General features: G+C 40.8%; 2 protein-coding genes across 21 annotated transcripts in view; one reads left to right on the forward strand and one right to left on the reverse strand.

Moving 5' to 3' along the window:
* Positions 1–18,594, forward strand: part of ATP2A2 (ATPase sarcoplasmic/endoplasmic reticulum Ca2+ transporting 2) — a 57,577-nt gene that overhangs the window by 37,458 nt on the left and 1,525 nt on the right. Inside the window, exons 7-20 of one of the 2 annotated variants that reach the window (XR_004974772.1) lie at positions 1,143–1,228; positions 2,867–3,331; positions 7,911–7,999; positions 8,530–8,632; positions 9,455–9,586; positions 10,224–10,346; positions 10,448–10,666; positions 11,436–11,771; positions 12,012–12,232; positions 12,617–12,819; positions 14,188–14,273; positions 14,532–14,665; positions 15,217–15,334; positions 15,416–16,971. Coding sequence is in view for 1 of the 2 variants with exons in the window: in XM_036353458.1 (XP_036209351.1) it covers positions 1,143–1,228; positions 2,867–3,331; positions 7,911–7,999; positions 8,530–8,632; positions 9,455–9,586; positions 10,224–10,346; positions 10,448–10,666; positions 11,436–11,771; positions 12,012–12,232; positions 12,617–12,819; positions 14,188–14,273; positions 14,532–14,665; positions 15,217–15,334; positions 15,416–15,536 (2,436 nt within the window). In the remaining variant the exon portion in view is untranslated. The remainder of the gene's footprint in view (positions 1–1,142; positions 1,229–2,866; positions 3,332–7,910; positions 8,000–8,529; positions 8,633–9,454; positions 9,587–10,223; positions 10,347–10,447; positions 10,667–11,435; positions 11,772–12,011; positions 12,233–12,616; positions 12,820–14,187; positions 14,274–14,531; positions 14,666–15,216; positions 15,335–15,415; positions 16,972–18,594) is intronic. The other variant, XM_036353458.1, reaches the window with a different exon arrangement.
* The window catches only part of ANAPC7 (anaphase promoting complex subunit 7), a 71,882-nt gene that overhangs the window by 11,107 nt on the left and 42,181 nt on the right, over positions 1–18,594 (reverse strand). For 8 of the 19 annotated variants that reach the window (XR_004974773.1, XR_004974786.1, XR_004974788.1 and 5 more), the window contains one exon: positions 16,817–18,508. The gene's annotated coding sequence lies outside the window, so the exon portion shown is untranslated. Of the gene's footprint in view, positions 1–9,679; positions 9,737–14,082; positions 14,300–16,816; positions 18,509–18,594 lie in introns of those variants that run through there. The other 11 variants (XR_004974783.1, XR_004974782.1, XR_004974779.1 and 8 more) reach the window with 9 other exon arrangements.

Raw genomic sequence — 18,594 nt, forward strand, 5'->3', positions numbered from 1 at the left:
GTAAGTAACCTGGGTTCTGTACTTTTTGTTTCTTTATGAATAGCTGAACTACTAAAACTTCTATTAGCAGCAACAAGCTAGAAGCTGATTAAGCCATAAAATGTTGGGAAATTAGGTTGTATCTATGAAGTTCTCATGGTGTGCCTACAGAAATAATTACCATTTTAAAACATCATACTTTCTTGAATGTAATTTTTTGTTGAATACTTACACTATAGTTTTAGGCTAGGTTGAGGAATCAGATTTTTTTTTTTTAATCAAATATTGATATGAAGTTTAATACCTGACATTTGAATGAACAATTGGAGATATATTTCACTTAAATGGAACCTGATTATATATTTTGTAAGTACTATTAAGTAAAGCTGAAACCAAATTCAGCAAGACATTTGTGCTTTTTTTTTTTAATCCTCACCCCAGGATATTTTTCCCATTGATTTTTAGAGAGAGTGGAAAGGAGGGCGGGATGGGGAGAGAGACACATCTACTGGTTGCCTCCTGCACATGCCCCAACCCCATTGGGGTTTGAACCTACAATCCAAGTACGTGTCCCCTACTGGGAATTGAACCCACGACCCTTTGGTGTGTGGGCTGACATTCTAACCACTGAGCACACTGCCGAGGGCTACCATGTGCTTTTTTATTGCAACTGCTGATTGCTATTTTTCAGCTTTATTTTATTGAAATACAACACTCTGGTTTAGTACATGCAAATATTTCTAAAAAAGTGTTTTCCCTTTTCTGACATTACTGAACAACAATAGGTTTCCCAGTGGATGATCCTCATTATTCATAATGTATGCACAGTTTGTTCAATCCACTAAAAGTAAATATACTTTCACCTTTAAAAAAAAAAAGGTATTGGAGTGTGTGTATATAGTTACTCCAGAAAATAAAGGTCATTGGCTGGGATTTTACTTCAAAATTCACTTCCTTTATTTTGAAATGATATATATTTTAATCCTGACATTGCTCTGAAATTAATTTCTATTACTAAATTTTACTAGTTTACCTCATTTGAATGAATTGGGCCTTTTATCCCTTTTCTTGAGAGAGGCAATGTCAGGAGTGGGTGAGGGTTCCCAGGTTCCAGGCGTGGATTGTACAGATCTAACCATCCCTCTGTGTCTGCACATGCTTAGGTGAATCTGTCTCTGTCATCAAGCACACTGACCCCGTCCCTGACCCACGGGCTGTCAACCAAGATAAGAAGAACATGCTCTTTTCTGTAAGTACTTTATCAATTTTTTCATTCGTTTCTTTGGGTCTTTTTTGTTTGTTTGTTTATTTTTAAGACATTCTCAGAGTTTTAAGTCTGCTGATGTTATTTTTTTCCCACTGCCTACTTCAGTGGTCATAGTTTAGAAATTGTTGGCTATTATTCCAAAGCATAATCACAGTCTGTGGTCAATCTTAGCTGTCAGAATAAAATCAAGACTATGTAATGGTGGGATATGTGACCTATATGTGTCTTGTTTTAATTGGCAAGACTTTTTTCAATTCTCACCTGAGAATATGTTTTTTATTTATTCTAGAGAGAGAGTAAGGGAGGGAGAGAGACATCTATCTATTGGTTACTTCCCATATGCGCCCTGACCAGGAATTGAACCCACAACCTGGTTATGTGCCCAGACCAGGAATTGAACCTGCCACCCTTCGGTGCACGGGATGACACTCACCAACTGAGCCACACCAGCCAGAACTAAACTGGCAAGTTTTTGAGAATTAAAATTAAAAGATCAGGTCAGATATCTTTATACTCTCTATCTTTAAACCTAGTAGAAAAGTAGATTTATTTGGAAAAGACAATAAAAAGGATGTTTTTAAAGATGATATGATGGTATCTGTATGAATTCACAATAAAAAGGTGTGTGTTTAGAGAGAAACAAATGTGGCAACCATTAATAATGAGTGAGTCTGGGTGAAAAGTCAAATGGCTGTTCATTGTATTAGTTCAGTTTTTCTGCTAAATATTTTCAAAATAGCCCTAGTCAGGTTGGCTTAGTGGATAGAGCATTGGCCCTCGGACTGAAGGGCCCTGGGTTCAATTCCAGTTAGGGGCATGTACCTTGGTTGTAGGCTCTATCCCCAGCCCTGGTCGGGATGTAAGGGAAGCAGCCAATCGCTGTGTCTCTCTCACATTGATGTTTCTCTCTTTCTGTCTGCCCCGCCCTTCACTCTTTCTTAAAAAGAAAAAAATATATATTTTTTTCCAAAATAAAAAGTTGGGAAATTTATAGAGTTTGTGTGGAATTTGAAATACTATTTCAAGTGGTGGGCTTTTGTGTGTTCGTATGGGAGCTTAAACACCCAAAGTAAGTAAAGTACTCTCAAGTTACAATGAAAATAATGGAGCTGTATCATTCCAACACTAGGAATTTAGTGGGGTGGGGAGACAGCTCTCATACTTGAGTTCACTGATTTTGGAATGCCAGTGTGGAGTGGAAGTTTTCAAGGTAGGCATGGTAATGGTTGCCCTTATAATTGGTGGTGAACGTAGGGGTGGTTGAGTTGGAGCCAGAGGTGGAGAATGCTAAGGGTTTAGAACTATATGGAGTTTGAAATAATTGAGAACTCAGAGTGGTTAGAGCCCTGCTCCAGTCCAGAGCTAGTCTGCAAGCCAGGTTCAGTGTTGTGAATAGAGATCCAGGTGGGTCCGTGTAGAGCTGCTCTGGGGAGAAGGTACCACATGAAATGAGCATCAGGGAGAAATGTATCACGCTGCCTGCATGAGTTACTGCTCATTACCAAAGTTGGATGGCTGGTTCTCTAGTCAAGATCCACACAAATCTGAGTTTACTAGTCAGCATTTAAGTTGGGAATGTTGTTAATATTGTAACCCAATTCTCCTCTGTTTCTGTCCTAGGGTACAAACATTGCTGCTGGCAAAGCCATGGGAGTGGTGGTGGCAACTGGAGTTTTCACTGAAATTGGCAAGATCCGGGATGAAATGGTGGCAACGGAACAGGAGAGAACACCACTCCAGCAAAAACTAGATGAGTTTGGGGAACAGCTTTCCAAAGTCATCTCCCTTATTTGCATCGCAGTTTGGATGATAAACATTGGGCACTTCAATGACCCAGTTCACGGAGGCTCCTGGATCAGAGGTGCTATTTACTACTTTAAAATTGCGGTGGCCCTGGCTGTAGCAGCCATTCCTGAAGGCTTGCCTGCTGTCATCACCACCTGCCTGGCCCTCGGAACTCGCAGAATGGCAAAGAAAAATGCCATTGTTCGAAGCCTCCCTTCCGTGGAAACCCTTGGCTGTACTTCTGTGATCTGCTCAGACAAGACTGGTACACTTACAACAAACCAGATGTCAGTCTGCAGGGTAAGTGGCAGTAATTTAAGAACCTTTCCTGTTATTGTTTATTCATCCTAAGAATATGTCCCCCGTGCCATCAAATCTTTATAACTTGATACCTTTTTATGTGCTTTAAACAGATTGGGTTATGTGAGCCCAAGGTGATTTCTAATACTTCAGAGGAAATTAATCATTTAATTTCTAAAACTATTTCATGAAATAAAGGATATATCTGTATGGCTGATGTACTTGTATTAAAGAAATAACTATAGGCAGTCTAAATGTCAATTTATTTCCCTGCTCCTCTGTCCTTAAGTATATGTATGTTAACAGATAAGCTTCAAAGAAGAGCATTCTATAAAGTAGCTAGTTACCTACCTACTTAAAATTCTTTTAAAAATATATATATTTATTGATTTTAGAGAGGAAGAGAGAAGGAGAGAGAGAAACATCAATGATGAGAATCATTGATTGGCTGCCTCCTGCACACACCCCCACTGGGGATCGAGCCGCAACCCAGGCACGTGCCCTTGGCCGGAATCAAACCCGGGACCTTCAGTCCACAGGCTGATGCTCTATCCACTGAGCCAAGCCTGTTAGGGCTAACTACTTAAAATTCTAATTGATATTTCCATCACACATTGAATGAGACAGGTTTTATTCTTAAGAAGTAAATAACTGCCTTTCATTGTCTTTGTTCTCTTTTATCCTTCATTTTTTAGGTTGTCTCACCATCACTTAGGTAAAAAAATTGTTCAAACCTGCTCTTAGGAAAATAAGAACTAAAGAAATATAATGATATGGCTGAATGAAATACTTTCATATAATTCAGTCCTCATAAATTTTATGTAAATAATTTTGTAAAAAAAGAACCTGGCTATGATGATCACCTGAAAAAAAACAAAACAAAACAAAAAAACAATTTTGTAGAAGTGAAAGTATAATTTTCCAAAAGACAAATATTTAGTGGACACATGTCAAAGATTCTGTCTCGTTAAATTAATGAAGGAATCAGTAAGATGGCCAAACGATTTACCAAGAGCATTTGAGGAAGTGCTCAAGATTAGAATAGAATTGCGGCCGAAACCGGTTTGGCTCAGTGGATAGAGCGTCGGCCTGCGGACTGAAAGGTCCCAGGTTCGATTCCGGTCAAGGGCATGTACCTGGGTTGCGGGCACATCCCCAGTAGGAGATGTGCAGGAGGCAGCTGATCGATGTTTCTCTCTCATCGATGTTTCTAACTCTCTATCTCTCTCCCTTCCTCTCTGTAAAAAATCAATAAAATATATTTAAAAAATAAATAAAAATAAAAATAAAATAGAATAGAATTGCTATGTTGGATTATAAAAACTGGTTAATATTCTATGGGGCAATAAAACTACTAGGTTATATTTCCTACAGGCCACAAATCTACAACTTTACATAATATGAGGCCTTAATTAATATATAGCTTAGTGAAACACTGTTAATTTTTCTAGAACAAGGAATCTTTGAGTGGGCCCGTTAGGTAATGCCTCTGAGTGACACTGAAAGGAAGGACATGTGGTCATCCTCTTGGTCTTATGTCCAGGTTTTGAAAAATGTTTCGTTAGTATTGGAAATTGTTTTTGTTTTAATACAGTTAAACCCTCTGAATCTTTATCTTGCCAAATTTATTTATTTTTTTTAATATTTTTATTGATTTCAGAGAGGGAGAGAGAGCGAGAGAAACATCCATGATGAGAGAGAGTCATGGTCCGGCTGCCTCCTGCATGCCCCCTACTGGGCATCGAGCCCGCTCCAAATTTAAATTGATGATGATTTTTAGAAAGATATCCACAACTCTTTCTGAAGTCCAAACCCAGATTTAGAATGAATGGGCAGGTGTTTAAAACAGATTGAGATGTCCTAGTTTGGGGTTTCCCTAGTAGATGCAGAGTTTGAGCTACCTAAGTTCTCATTCCTTGGAACCAGAAAAGTTTGGACAAATAGGCCAAAAGCAAGTTGGCTAAACGCTGATTATTTGGGGGAGAGAAATTTCATGTACCTGTTTAGTATTCCCCCCAGCAAACTTTAAACTGAGCCTGAAAGCTTTAGATTCCTCATAATAGACCTTTCTATCCATAAAAGTAAGCAGTGTGCAGTTGTAACTTTTAAATTTTTTTGGTTTTAAAGTTTTGGCAGCAAATCAGATTTCAAACTAAGTATAAAATAGAGTCCATAACAAATTTTTTTTGGTGCTTTTATTTTCCCTTAAGTGATTTGATTTAAAATGTTTTCTTCTATTAAAGAAACAGCCTGCCTCTTTGTTCTGTTCTACCTCAGCACAAAAAACTGGCGCTAATCAGTATTCTATAAGGAGGTTTCTTGCAGTGGATTGCATAACTACCCTTGACTTAGGAATTCTTTCATCATGCAGTTCCTAAACGGTTTACTTGCTTAAAATCTAAAATACCAAAGGGCATTTAGATTGAGTTAATGGCAGCAGAATTCTGAATGTCTTAGACCATTTTGGACTGGTATAGACCCAGAGTTTCACTTTTTATAAACAGTATCGTTAAAGAAATGGCAGTGTTTAATAATAGTACTGCCAACATGCTTTGCTGTTGCTTAGTGCATTTACTGTATTTTTCACTTGTGACTTGATTTGAATCATGGGAATTCGTTCAAGAGGTTAGAAAACTGCCCTAGCCGAGTTAGCTCAGTGGATAGAGCGTTGGCCTGCAAACTGATCTTCAATTCTGGTCAAGGGCACATGCCCAGGTTGTGGGCTTGATCCCCAGTGGGGGGCATGCAGGAGGCAGCCAATCAATGATTCTCTCTCATCATTGATGTTTCTATCCCTCTCCCTTCCTCTCTGGAAAGAATAAAAATATATTTTAAAAAAAGAAAACTAAGGCTCTGAGAAGCTGTGACATGTCTGAGGGTCACACAACTTTTAATACTGATGAGTCTTATAGGAAAGACTGATCCTCTCTCTTCCACTCAATAATTGTGTAACCTTGAGCACATCCTTTAGCCAGTTTGGTCTTTTGTTTCCTATTCTATAAAATGTCAAACATCTTCGGAAAGAGCCTTTTTTAGGTGTTTATCTGCTTAAAAAAATTTTTGACCTTGCTGCATGTGACCTTGGAAATGAATCTTCCTCATTTGAAATGCTGATATGTGTTTGAACTAAAGCCTTTTATCAGGAGTCCTCACAGATTTAACTCTAATTATATTCTTTTGATTTGTATGTTTTACTCATGGTTTTAGTTCAGTTCCAAGGTTGATTTAATTCTTAATATATTTTTGAAATGAAGTTTTTTGAAATTTGAATGTGCTACATAACAAGCAAATCTTGTAAGGCAAAAAAAATTTTTTTTTAAATCAACACGTCATGGGTTCAATTCGCAGTCAAGGGCACATACCTGGGTTGCAGACTGGATCCCTGGCCCTGTCAGGGTGGGAGGCAACCAATCACTGTGTCTCACATTGATGTTTCTCCCCTCCCTCCCTCCCTCCTTTGCACTCTAAAAATCAATAGGGAAAAATATCCGCATGTGAGGATTAACATACATACATAAAAAGCATGACATGATTCTCTTTTCAGTGAGTTTACAGTTCCTTATTGGAACTGGTTTGATCATATTCTTGTTCATATTTCAGAGATATTTTGGCATGATATAGTTGAAGTATCACTTTGTGTGTTTTTGTCCCCGCTCACCCCCTTTTTTTTTAGAGGTTGTACAGTTTAAGTCTGCAATGAAAACATATCTGAATCTTAGTCTTCCAAACTGGGCTTCTGAAAGCAAATTTTTAAAACCTCAACTTTAAGAAACTAGCTTTTGGCCCTGGCTGGTGTGGCTCAGTTGGTTGGGCGTTGTCCATGAACCTAAAGGTTGCTGGTTCGATTCCCTGTTGGCACATGCCCAGGTTTCAGGCTCTATCCCTGGTGAGGGGCCATGTAGGCAGCAGCCAATTGATGTTCAATGTTTTTCTTTCTCTCCCCTTCTCCCTTCCCCTGTTTCTAAAAAGCAGTAAAACATTTTCAGGAAAAAGAAACTAGCCTTTGTCACCTTACTAATCTATACGATTAAGAATTCTTCCTAAGCATGCTTCTGTCTGTATTGTCTTGGTAACATAAGTTCATTCAGCTCTGCAGGCTCCTTACTGTACACATATAGTTATGCAGCTTCATGGAAAATGAGCTATTACCATAATAAAAATAAGTGGAAAGAAGCAGAGAAACAATTTGTCTTACTTTACTCAGGGAATGTTGATGCAACTCTGAAATGTGTTTTCTTCACAAGCTTTTGTTCTTAGCTCTAAGGCAAGATTACCTAATACACACCTTCTCAGCCAGCCATTTGGAATTCTGAGCGTTCTAGAGCCCTGCTGACCCATGGTCCTTGTAACTCAGGTTTCATGTGGGGTGTCTTTGGTGTCACTGCTGCTTACTATTTTTTTATTCAGCACCTCAGTATGCTGTTTCTCAGATTGTTAGATGGGTGAGGGAGGCCATCTTAAACGGTCTCTAGTTGGAATAAGGGACAATACTTCTGATGTTCAGTTAGTTTCATTAAAATTGCTTTCTTAAAGATTTTTTGTACCTTTTAAATACTTAGTGCTTTTTTTCTTTCTATAGATGTTCATTCTGGACAAAGTTGAAGGTGATACTTGTTCCCTGAATGAATTTACCATAAGTGGATCAACATATGCACCTATTGGAGAAGTGTGAGTAAACCCTCCTATCAGTTAAAGGATACTTTATGCCAGTTTGGTACTTTTATAGACTTGCAGTATGTCTAGAAAAGTTGACACTTTTTGAATGTGGCTCGTGGCATCAGTTATTAGAGTAGAACATTTTTGTACACTTAAAAAAATATCTTTGCCCAGTTTTTGTTATTTTTATTTCAGAGAAAGAGAGAAAAAAACACATTGATTTTACACACTCATTGGTTGCTTCTTGTTATTTGCCCTGACTAGGGATTGAACCCACAGCCTTGGTATATCGGGACGATGCTCTAACCAACTGAGCTACCCGGCTAGGGCAATTTTTGTACACTTTGAAAGAGAAAACACAAGTTAGAAGCCAATGACCTATTTATTTTATCTTATTGAGCTCCCATTTGAAGCCTAAATTTTTAAGTGGGGTTTGTTTGTTCTTTATTGGTACCAATGGTGGAGGAATTTCATGAACTAAGAAAATAAAGGTCAACAGAGATAACTACACTGTGCTCTAGGAGTGTTTTTTCTTTTGACAGGTATAAAGATGATAAACCAGTGAAATGTCATCAATATGATGGTCTTGTAGAACTGGCAACAATTTGTGCCCTTTGTAATGACTCTGCTTTGGATTACAATGAGGTAAGGCTCCTCAGAAATGAGAAACTAGACCTGACTGTTCCTAGTCAAGGGTGGGGTGGGTGGATGAAAATCCAGCCTTCCTTCCTCCCTTTCGAAAGTAAGGGTTCCTGATTTTATTTCCCTTTCCATTCAAGATTCTATCTCTATCAGAGTCAGCATGACTGAGCCAAAGAAAGCTGAGAGCCTTTCATATGTCCTGTGACTGAGCATTGCAGTTACTTAACCAAGAGTTTTTGTGTACATGATGTTCTCATCTGTTAATAGTTTGGTGCTATAAATGAATAAAACCGAGGCTAGAAAATGTTTTCCTGAACGTATAGGGTGTTGATCTCGCTTTTTAAGATGGTAGTGTTCTATCCTGAGGACAAGCTGAGGTTTAAAGGGTTGTTTTGATAACTATATCAGAAAACCTTTTTTCCTTTCTTTTGAATTCTAAATAGATAAATCCTTTGGTTTCTAAAAGGCAAGCCATTGGAAACAGAATATAAACTCTGTAGAAAAGTAATGACATGGAATTACAAATACTATTTGAAAACTTTATATGAGTTAATACTGTAACTAGTGGCTTCTTATCGTTCAGGGAAATGAAAAACCTAATTAATAGAATAAGATAAGATGCACACCTTTGCTTTGAATTATATTTTTAATTATCTGGAACATGTGCTCCCGAGTAGGATGAAAGTGGCCCACAGAATAATGATGTAGTGGAGGACAGGTTGTCCTCATGTGGAAAAATTTCCATTGTATTAAATCCCATTGTATTAAAGACAAATTGTTTACTACTTTCCCTTTTTGTACTTTCTATGTCTTTTACCAATACAGGCAAAGGGTGCGTATGAAAAAGTTGGAGAAGCTACAGAGACTGCTCTCACTTGCCTGGTAGAGAAGATGAATGTATTTGATACTGAATTGAAGGGTCTTTCTAAAGTAGAACGAGCAAATGCCTGCAACTCGGTCAGTGTTAGAACTTGGTATATTATTCATGCTGCCCATCGCTTATACCACATATTTACTCTCTTATTGTAGGCAAGTAATTATCTCTCTTACATCCTCAAACTTGCAATATCTTCTTTCCCATATTCACTTTCAGGTAAAATGGTCTGACTGAAGAAAATAAAAGTATAATCAATAGATAATTTCCACATGCAACCATCTGTGCCCATAAGGTCTGCCTTTTTCCACAGTGCTGTGAATGAACACAACTGTCTAAAACTGGCACAAGAAAAATGAAATAATCCTGAACCTGTTAAATATAATTCAAAATAAACCCTCCCAAATTCTCCAGCCCAAATTCTGTCAGACACTTAAGAAATACTAACTTTGAGAAAAAGTATAAGGAAACGCTTCTCATCTCATTTGATACCAAAACCTGACCTGGATATGACAAGAAAAGAAAGATGCAAACTAATTATTTTTTACTTTTTAAATTTTATTTAATTGATTTTAGAGAAGGGGGCGAGAGAAAAACATCAATTTTCTATCTGTCCCCAGTGCCTGTCACATAATGGGTGCTGAATGAATATTTGTTGAACAAGTGAAAAATTTACAGAAATCATTATCCAATAGTATTTTATATATGTTTTCTTCATAGGTCATTAAACAGTTGATGAAAAAAGAATTTACTCTAGAGTTTTCACGCGATAGAAAATCAATGTCGGTTTATTGTACACCAAACAAGCCAAGCCGGACGTCAATGAGCAAAATGTTTGTGAAGGCAAGTACAGCAGATTGCAATTGAGATGTTCTTGCTAGGATTAGGATCCCAGATGAGCCAGTAAATAAAATTGTTGACCTAAATCTGTAACGTATTTCCAGGGTGCTCCTGAAGGTGTCATTGACAGGTGCACCCACATTCGAGTTGGAAGTACAAAAGTACCTATGACCCCTGGAGTTAAGCAGAAGATCATGTCTGTCATTCGGGATTGGGGTAGTGGCAGCGACACACTGCGATGCCTGGCTCTGGCCACTCATGACAACCCACTGAGAAGAGAAGAAATGAAGCTTGAGGACTCTGCCAACTTTATTAAATATGAGGTTAGCTAATGAAAAGTTTCTTCACCCACACCCTGCACATTCATTGTGTTTAAACAGCACTCCTTTGGTAAAAGGTCAAATGAGTCTTGCCAAGTAAGAGGTGTGGTTATTTTTCTGCCGGCCAAATACATCACTATTATAATTTAGGTTGCTGCTTCAAACATATATAGTTAACAATTTAATACAAGTCTTTTACTTACAAAGTAGAATTATCAAGACTTGATAACAAACTTGTAAAACCTATTTCGCAACTCACATGTAAATTAAGATATTAAAAAAATTGGGAATGTTTTTTTACTTGGGAAGGAGAGGGGCAAGGGCATGCTCCTTGGAGGGAGAGCATGCCTTTTTAATAAAAACATTCATTAGTTAGCGAAAGGTCAAAATATCCAGGTTGAGGACTCCTACTTTCTGGTACATTGAATGAAAGGAACAAGCTTTGATACTAAAGTAGCCAAAATCGCAATGCTGATTCTGCAGAATGTTTTTCCCCTTGTTTCAGAATATTGTTGTGAAAGTTAAGGAATGGTTTGATAAGAATGTAGCGATGTATTTAATCGTTTCCTATTAATTGGAATTAATACTATTCTTCATTGGATTTATATCTCTAGAGTGTGAATATTAATCTTAGATAAGAGTCAAAGGTACAGGCGTTAGCATAAGAAAATGCAGAAGAAACCTTTGCTCTGTAATGTATAAGGAGCCCTGTTTCTCACTAGGGGAAAAAACAGATCTTCCTGTTTCAAGATAAGGTGATTCTTTTGTGCAGACCAATTTGACTTTCGTTGGCTGTGTGGGCATGCTGGACCCTCCAAGAATTGAAGTGGCCTCTTCTGTGAAGCTGTGCCGGCAGGCAGGCATCCGGGTCATCATGATCACAGGGGACAACAAGGGCACCGCTGTGGCCATCTGTCGTCGCATTGGCATCTTTACGCAGGACGAGGATGTGACGTTAAAGGCTTTTACAGGTCGGGAGTTTGACGAGCTCAGTCTGTCAGAACAGAGAGATGCCTGCTTGAATGCCCGCTGTTTCGCTCGAGTTGAGCCTTCCCACAAGTCTAAAATCGTAGAATTCCTTCAGTCTCTTGATGAGATTACAGCTATGGTGAGTATTTTTGGACATGTACAAATTTTGACCATTAAATTTTTAGTAATAATTCCCAGACTTGGAATTCCTTGGTTTTTGTCATGATCTGGGCTCTCTAGGATTCTGTTGACCAGTAGTTGGCATGCTATGTGTTGCATGCAGGGAAGATTCTAGAATAGTTTACGACCTAACAGTACCTTCTGAATAAGTGTCTTCAGTCACAGGGGAAGTACTTAGTGATGTCGGATTCCCTTTCAGACTGGAGATGGTGTGAATGATGCTCCTGCTCTGAAGAAAGCCGAGATCGGCATTGCCATGGGCTCTGGCACCGCAGTGGCTAAAACTGCCTCCGAGATGATCCTGGCCGATGACAACTTCTCCACCATCGTGGCAGCTGTGGAGGAGGGGCGGGCAATTTACAACAACATGAAGCAGTTCATCCGCTACCTCATCTCATCAAACGTGGGGGAAGTTGTCTGGTAGGTCCATAAGACAAATCACTTGTGTTCCTTTATCTAAAATTGTAGCTGGTTTTCCAGATTTGTTCTTCCTATGGCAGCAGCCTTGGTCTCTGAGCATGTGGTGGGAGGGAGGTCCTGTCAAGATGAAGGAAGCGGGGCCTGTCTGGCCGCCCTTCACATAGAAATGGGTTTAAATTAACTACATAAAATAACCTAAAATTCTTGGCCTTCTAAAAGTTAACTGTAATTTGAAATTGGGTATAATAAATGTTTTATGATTGCCCCCAAAAAAGTTATTGTTGCTGTCCATTAATTTTTATGGAGGAGTAGGGCATGGTGATACTATTTGAGTAGTGACCAAAAATAATTTGGGATCTTTCTTTTTTCCTTGGGTGGAAACAGTATCTTCCTGACAGCAGCCCTTGGATTTCCTGAGGCTTTGATTCCTGTCCAGCTCCTCTGGGTCAATCTGGTGACAGACGGCCTGCCTGCCACTGCATTGGGGTTCAACCCTCCTGATCTGGACATCATGAATAAACCACCCCGGAACCCAAAGGAACCACTGATCAGTGGGTGGCTCTTTTTCCGTTACCTGGCTATTGGCTGTGAGTAGTTTTACATTGTTGATTTATAAACAAAATGTTTGTGAGCCAAAATTTTGTAAATTCATCCCTTAAAAGCACATTTTGCTACTCAATTTACAGTAAAGTTAATCCCTGTTTTAGCGTCTTCATCCTTGTGAGGTTTTCAGATTTAACCTATGGACAAAGGGATACAGGGACGACTCAGGCCTTACATCACTAAGATAAGAAGAATGAAGACCCTTTTCCCTCATTGAGAAAAGGGACCAACCTGTGTGCCCATCAGCAGTGGTTGGTAAATGCATGGAGCTTGGCCACAGGTCAGACTCTTCTCCAAATGTCACCTCTTTAGACTTCATCCTCCTGACCCAAGTGCTGGTTCTCTTCCCCATTTCATAGGTTTGGAAAGGGAGTCCCAAAGAGGTGAAACAACTTCCCTAGGGCTCCATAGAAAGGTGACTTAAAATTCAAAAAGCACACCCTGCCATAAAGTGGGCAGGCTCTTGGTCAGTCATTTCCCTTCTAGTGGTAACAGTTTCTCAGGTGCCCTTCCAGAGGAGCTGTGGCAAATAGATTTTGTCTTTATTTTCTCAAGTGATGGCACGCTACACAGCCCTGTGTGCTGAACTTTGTCCTGTATTTCTTCCTATGCTGGGTAATACCTGCATCAGTACATGTATAGCTAGCTGCCTTATCTCTGGGCACCAGCTCCTTGCTGCACTGATGTACTAGGTGGGTAAAAGGGTGGGTGCGCTTATATCTTTTGTGGATGCTACCACAGTGGAACATTCTCTTATTCTCAAGGCCCTGTGTTTTCCACTACCCCTTGTTGCTTCTGTGTAACAAACTTTGCTGAATTAAAAAGTAATAGGGGAGTGGTTCCCAGAATCGCTTTCAGGTATTGCCCCGTTCCTTACTCAGTGTTATGCACTGAGTGCTCTAATAGCCTTTCCACATAACGATCCTGCCAGGCTTTTGATGGAGCAAATTAATATAAATTAGTGTACAGCTGATGGTATCAGTTTGCCTAAAAGTCATGGATGGTGTAATCTGGTCCTACTACACTGTGTAGCCTTTTTTGTAGAACACATAACTGCAGCCTTACTGTGTATTGGCTGTGGACTAGAGAAGGGCATGGCTATATGGTAAAGGTCCTACTACCAAACCAGTAGAACCAGTTCCTCACAAACTCTGGCTGCCTGGTTCTTCTGTACCACAGACCCGTCTCCTTGCAGAAGCCTCGGTCCAGCTGCTTTTGCACAGGTGTTTCAGTTATTGTTGACATACCTTGTCTTTCATCTGTCCCGGTGAATGGCTTACGAGGCAGCAGCTACAGTGAATGCTGCAGGCTGCAAACCCCGTGTGTGTCATTGTCGTGATATTTGTTCCCAGGTTATGTTGGCGCTGCTACTGTGGGTGCTGCTGCATGGTGGTTCGTTGCTGCTGACGGCGGTCCAAGAGTGTCCTTCTACCAGCTGGTATGTAGCCATCTTCCTTTCTGTGCCTTAGGTGGAGAGTGTTATAAGCCCAAACAATGTTAAGCTTTCTGTGGTTTGGGCGCCTGTCAGATAATCTTAAGGCTCAAACAATCTGCAGTTGCATTAAAGATTATTCTGAAGGATCTAGCTTCTCTGGAAAATAGGGTGAGGTCTTGTGTGGCTCTGTGTTTTGGACTTAAGGAATTGGTGCATGGACTTAGGAAATATACTTGGCTGATCATTGGGCTTTTGTTGCAGAGTCATTTCCTACAGTGTAAAGAGGACAACCCAGATTTTGAAGGTGTGGATTGTGCAATCTTTGAATCCCCGTACCCGATGACAATGGCACTCTCTGTTCTAGTAACCATAGAGATGTGTAACGCCCTCAACAGGTCAGTGAATCTTCTCAGCAAGCTGGGCGAAAGCTCTGACAGCAGGGCGCTGTGGGATTGTGTGTATGTGTGTCATCGTTGATTGAGGATCACAGGAAAGCTCTTCCTTCCCAAAAAGAAAGGAGAACAAGCGGCACCTGCTTCCAACGCGTAAGAGCCGTCATCTCCAGGAGGTAGTGGGAGGCTTAGCCATGTGTCTTTAAGAGACAGGGGAGGACGCCTGTATGCCAGTGTCCACAGGGAAGGAAGGAGCTTTTCCCCTTTAGCATTGCAACAAATGGTCTCATCCAATTAAGCCAGTGACAAAAATGGAAATTTCAGAAATAGCCTAAGTGTTGAGGGCAATTGAGCAGCTTTGAGACCAAAGCCTAGATTTAAAATTGGAAGTTTGTCCTACATCTGGACATTCTTCCTTAACTTTGCTACAGTAGAAACTGTAGTCAGTAGAATTAGGTCAGTGGGTAATGCCAAGTTAGCTGCTACTTATTGAAACGTATTTCTGAACATCTGTCACTTGTGACCTGGGCCTGTTTACCTCTCTCCTTGTCTAGCTTATCTGAAAACCAGTCCCTGCTGAGGATGCCCCCTTGGGAGAACATCTGGCTCGTGGGCTCCATCTGCCTGTCCATGTCACTCCACTTCCTAATCCTCTATGTGGAACCCTTGCCAGTAAGTAGTGGTGGGACCCCGGCTGGGGACTGGCTGCCTCTTCAGCAAGGCTGGGGGCTTGACAAGGCTTCTGTGTTTCAGCTTATCTTCCAGATCACACCACTGAATTTGACCCAGTGGCTGATGGTGCTGAAAATGTCCTTGCCTGTGATTCTAATGGACGAGACACTTAAGTTTGTGGCCCGCAACTACCTGGAACCTGGTAAAGAGTGTGTGCAGCCTGCCACCAAACCCTGCTCATTCTCAGCATGCACCGATGGGATTTCCTGGCCATTTGTGCTGTTCGCAATGCCCCTGGTGATCTGGGTGTATAGCACAGACACTAACTTTAGTGATATGTTCTGGTCTTGACTGACAGTTTTACATAAAGAAGATGTTTAACTTAATCAATTAATTTTTTTTATTGTTTAAAGCAACTGTCTATTTCTGCTGAATTTTCACATGAACATATTGGCTGGTGAAGGAGGTTTCATACTCTAGATTTTGTTTTGCTTTTTCTGACTCCAGTGGGGCAAGATTTTCCTTTTTTATACACATAATTAAAGTGTCCATTGACATGTACAGAGAACTAACACTATTTTATGCAAATATTTTTTTGTAGATGACAAAGCATGTACAGTGTTCTGTTTAATACTCATCCTTGTATAAAAAAAACAAAACGTTGAGCCAGCAGACATTGTCAGCAAATAATTGGCAGCAGATTTTAGGAAATGAATGTGTGTGGTTTTTTCTAAAATGATATAGCATGTATTGTGTCTTTTGCATGATCATCTGGATTCAATCTGAGATCACAGTCTAATTTTTATCCATAAGCCAGTTTTTCTGCACTGGGCAGAGTACTGCTACCTCAGTCAGTATTTTTGGTTTGCCACCCCCTCACCTCCTGGTTCACCTCCACCCCTCCTCACTCTTGGCCCTGATCCCACACTGCTCGGCTGCTTCTCCTGTAGGATTTCTTTCGATGGTTCTGTTTACGTCAGTCTTAACAAGAGGTATGCCTGTTCTCGCTTGTGCAGAAAACATTGCTCCAGATTTGATTGGGTTCGTGTCCCCTCACATAGTTTTTAAGGTTATTTATTTAAATGTCTAGTGTATTTTATTGTAACAGACATTGTTTTGCCAACATTGCCTATTTCAGCGGCACTTCACAATCTAGTTTAAAAAATAAAACATTTTAAATGGACAGAAAAATAACTGCCTTGTTTTTAACTCTTAAGTGGCCTAGCTTGAACTATCAACTTTCTCTTAAGTTCTTAGCTCAGACCTTTAGTTTTACTGTACTCACGGGGAAGAAGGATCCTGTTCTGCTGCATAGGTAGTTGTAAGAATTTTATTTTTTAATGTATAGGCACTGTCATCTGTGATTCATTTTATGCAAGTTTCTGCTGGCCTGGTGTAGAGAACATAAGGGCAAATGTGTGTATGTATATGTGCGTGTATGTGTTTTGTAAAATCTGTAAATAGCACATGACCAAATGAACATATTGTATAGAACTATTTTTATTTGAATGTGGCACTAACCACCACCACCGTACTATGATGCATGTTCCAGATCAGTCTTACCAACAGTGTATAAGTCATTAACAGCCCTAACTGTGGTGTTTTCCTCCAATGCCTTCCAACATCCATCAACTAACGTGAGTATTCCCTGGAATTCAGATGCTTTAACCTGAAGATGACTACCACCAAGTGAGCTAGCTGTGTGACACTAGTGAATAAGCCCCATGTGTCAGGCACTGCTGTGCTCTGTGGCTGTCCCTGAGAGCAGGGGGCATATGTGTGCTACCCGTGCCAGCGGCCTCAGATAGTGGCATAGCCAGATACTGGTTTGGGGAGGGCCTGGAGGAAGAGAGGCCCATTCTGATTTGGTGAGACCGAGGCTTTGTGAGGGAGCTGTGCCTTTGCTAGTGCTGAGAGAAGGTTCACAAAAAATCGTGATTCTTTTGATCTTTGTTAGCTGCAAGGACTCATCCCAGAAGTTTGGTTCATTAAAAAGCTAGTGAAAGCAAGTAACTGAATCAGTGAACTCACGTATCCGTAGGTTCCTCTTAAATAGACCACTTTTCTTCATCTTCTGGGTCCACATCCTTTGCAGCTGAGACTTGTCTTCTCTCTGCAGGGTACATTCAAGCACAGTCATTAGGGCAGGGCTCTGCTTGGCAGCAGTCAACCAGCCTTATCAGCCAGGGTGAAGGAGGCCTAGGAAGCACCTTGTGTTCGGTGGGTTGGCAGCTTCCTCCCTGTGAGGCCCTGAGTGTTCTTGTGAAGGTGTTTGGGCCCTGGTTGCTGGACCAGAAGATGTGATACAAGGGCTGGCCGTTTGGGGGGAAAGTTAGCAGGTATCAGGCAGGATGAGGAGGTGCTGCTGCCAAATCCAGAGGTCTGAGTGTCAGGAGGTCAAGTGCTTGGTGGAGACTGACTGAATGCAGAGTCCTTTCTCAGAGAAAAGGGAGGTTGGTTTGCTTGGCAAATAATGTAGGGGGTAGTTTTGCCCATTTTAGCATCATGAGTGGTAAAAAGAAAAGGGCCGAGTGGATCAAATGCCAGGAGTATGTCTTGGCTACAAACCAAAACAGGATGTCTGAGTTTGTTCGGTGGTGTGTTATTCAATGGAAACCAAACTAACCAGTCAACTTTCACTGACTCAGTTCCTTGATTTAGTGGCCTTTACAAAATAAGTTGAATGCTGTGGGCTGCTATGGGAGACATGCACAGCCCCAGATGGCCCTGGGCTGGTGTTGCCTGGTAGTTTCTCAGCTTCAGGCCTATCCAGCCCACGGAGGTGGTTTAGGCACCCACTTCCTTCAACCCAGACAGCTGAGTCCCTGTGTCTGCTCCACAGCAGGCCTCCTCAGCAATTGTCTTTCTGTGGGCACACCCATGGCCTCAGATTTCCATCCTGCAGTGAGCGGCAGCCACCCAGTCCCCTCCTCACCGAACAGGAAGGCAGTGCTTTTGCCGCCATCAGTAACTGGTTGGGGCAGCATCCTCCTCAGCCCCACCGTGCAGGTGTTGCCAGGCAGCTCCTGCCTGAAACACTTTCCCTATGGGCCTGTGGCCCATCCCATTAGAGTGTTCTGCTTTTTAGCACTCCATGCTCACCTGGCCTTTCGGATACAGCTTTGCCCAGAAGATGACAATCCCGTCCCTGGGGCACCACTCCAGCAGCTCGTTCTGCATTTAAAATACAGATAATACATTCATTATTAATACTATCAGGAGAGCGTGAGCTCACAGACAAGCAAGGCAACTGCCAGTCT

Source organism: Myotis myotis, unplaced genomic scaffold (genome assembly GCF_014108235.1).
Source record: "Myotis myotis isolate mMyoMyo1 unplaced genomic scaffold, mMyoMyo1.p scaffold_m19_p_20, whole genome shotgun sequence".
In the NCBI taxonomy this organism is placed as follows: Eukaryota; Metazoa; Chordata; class Mammalia; order Chiroptera; family Vespertilionidae; genus Myotis; species Myotis myotis.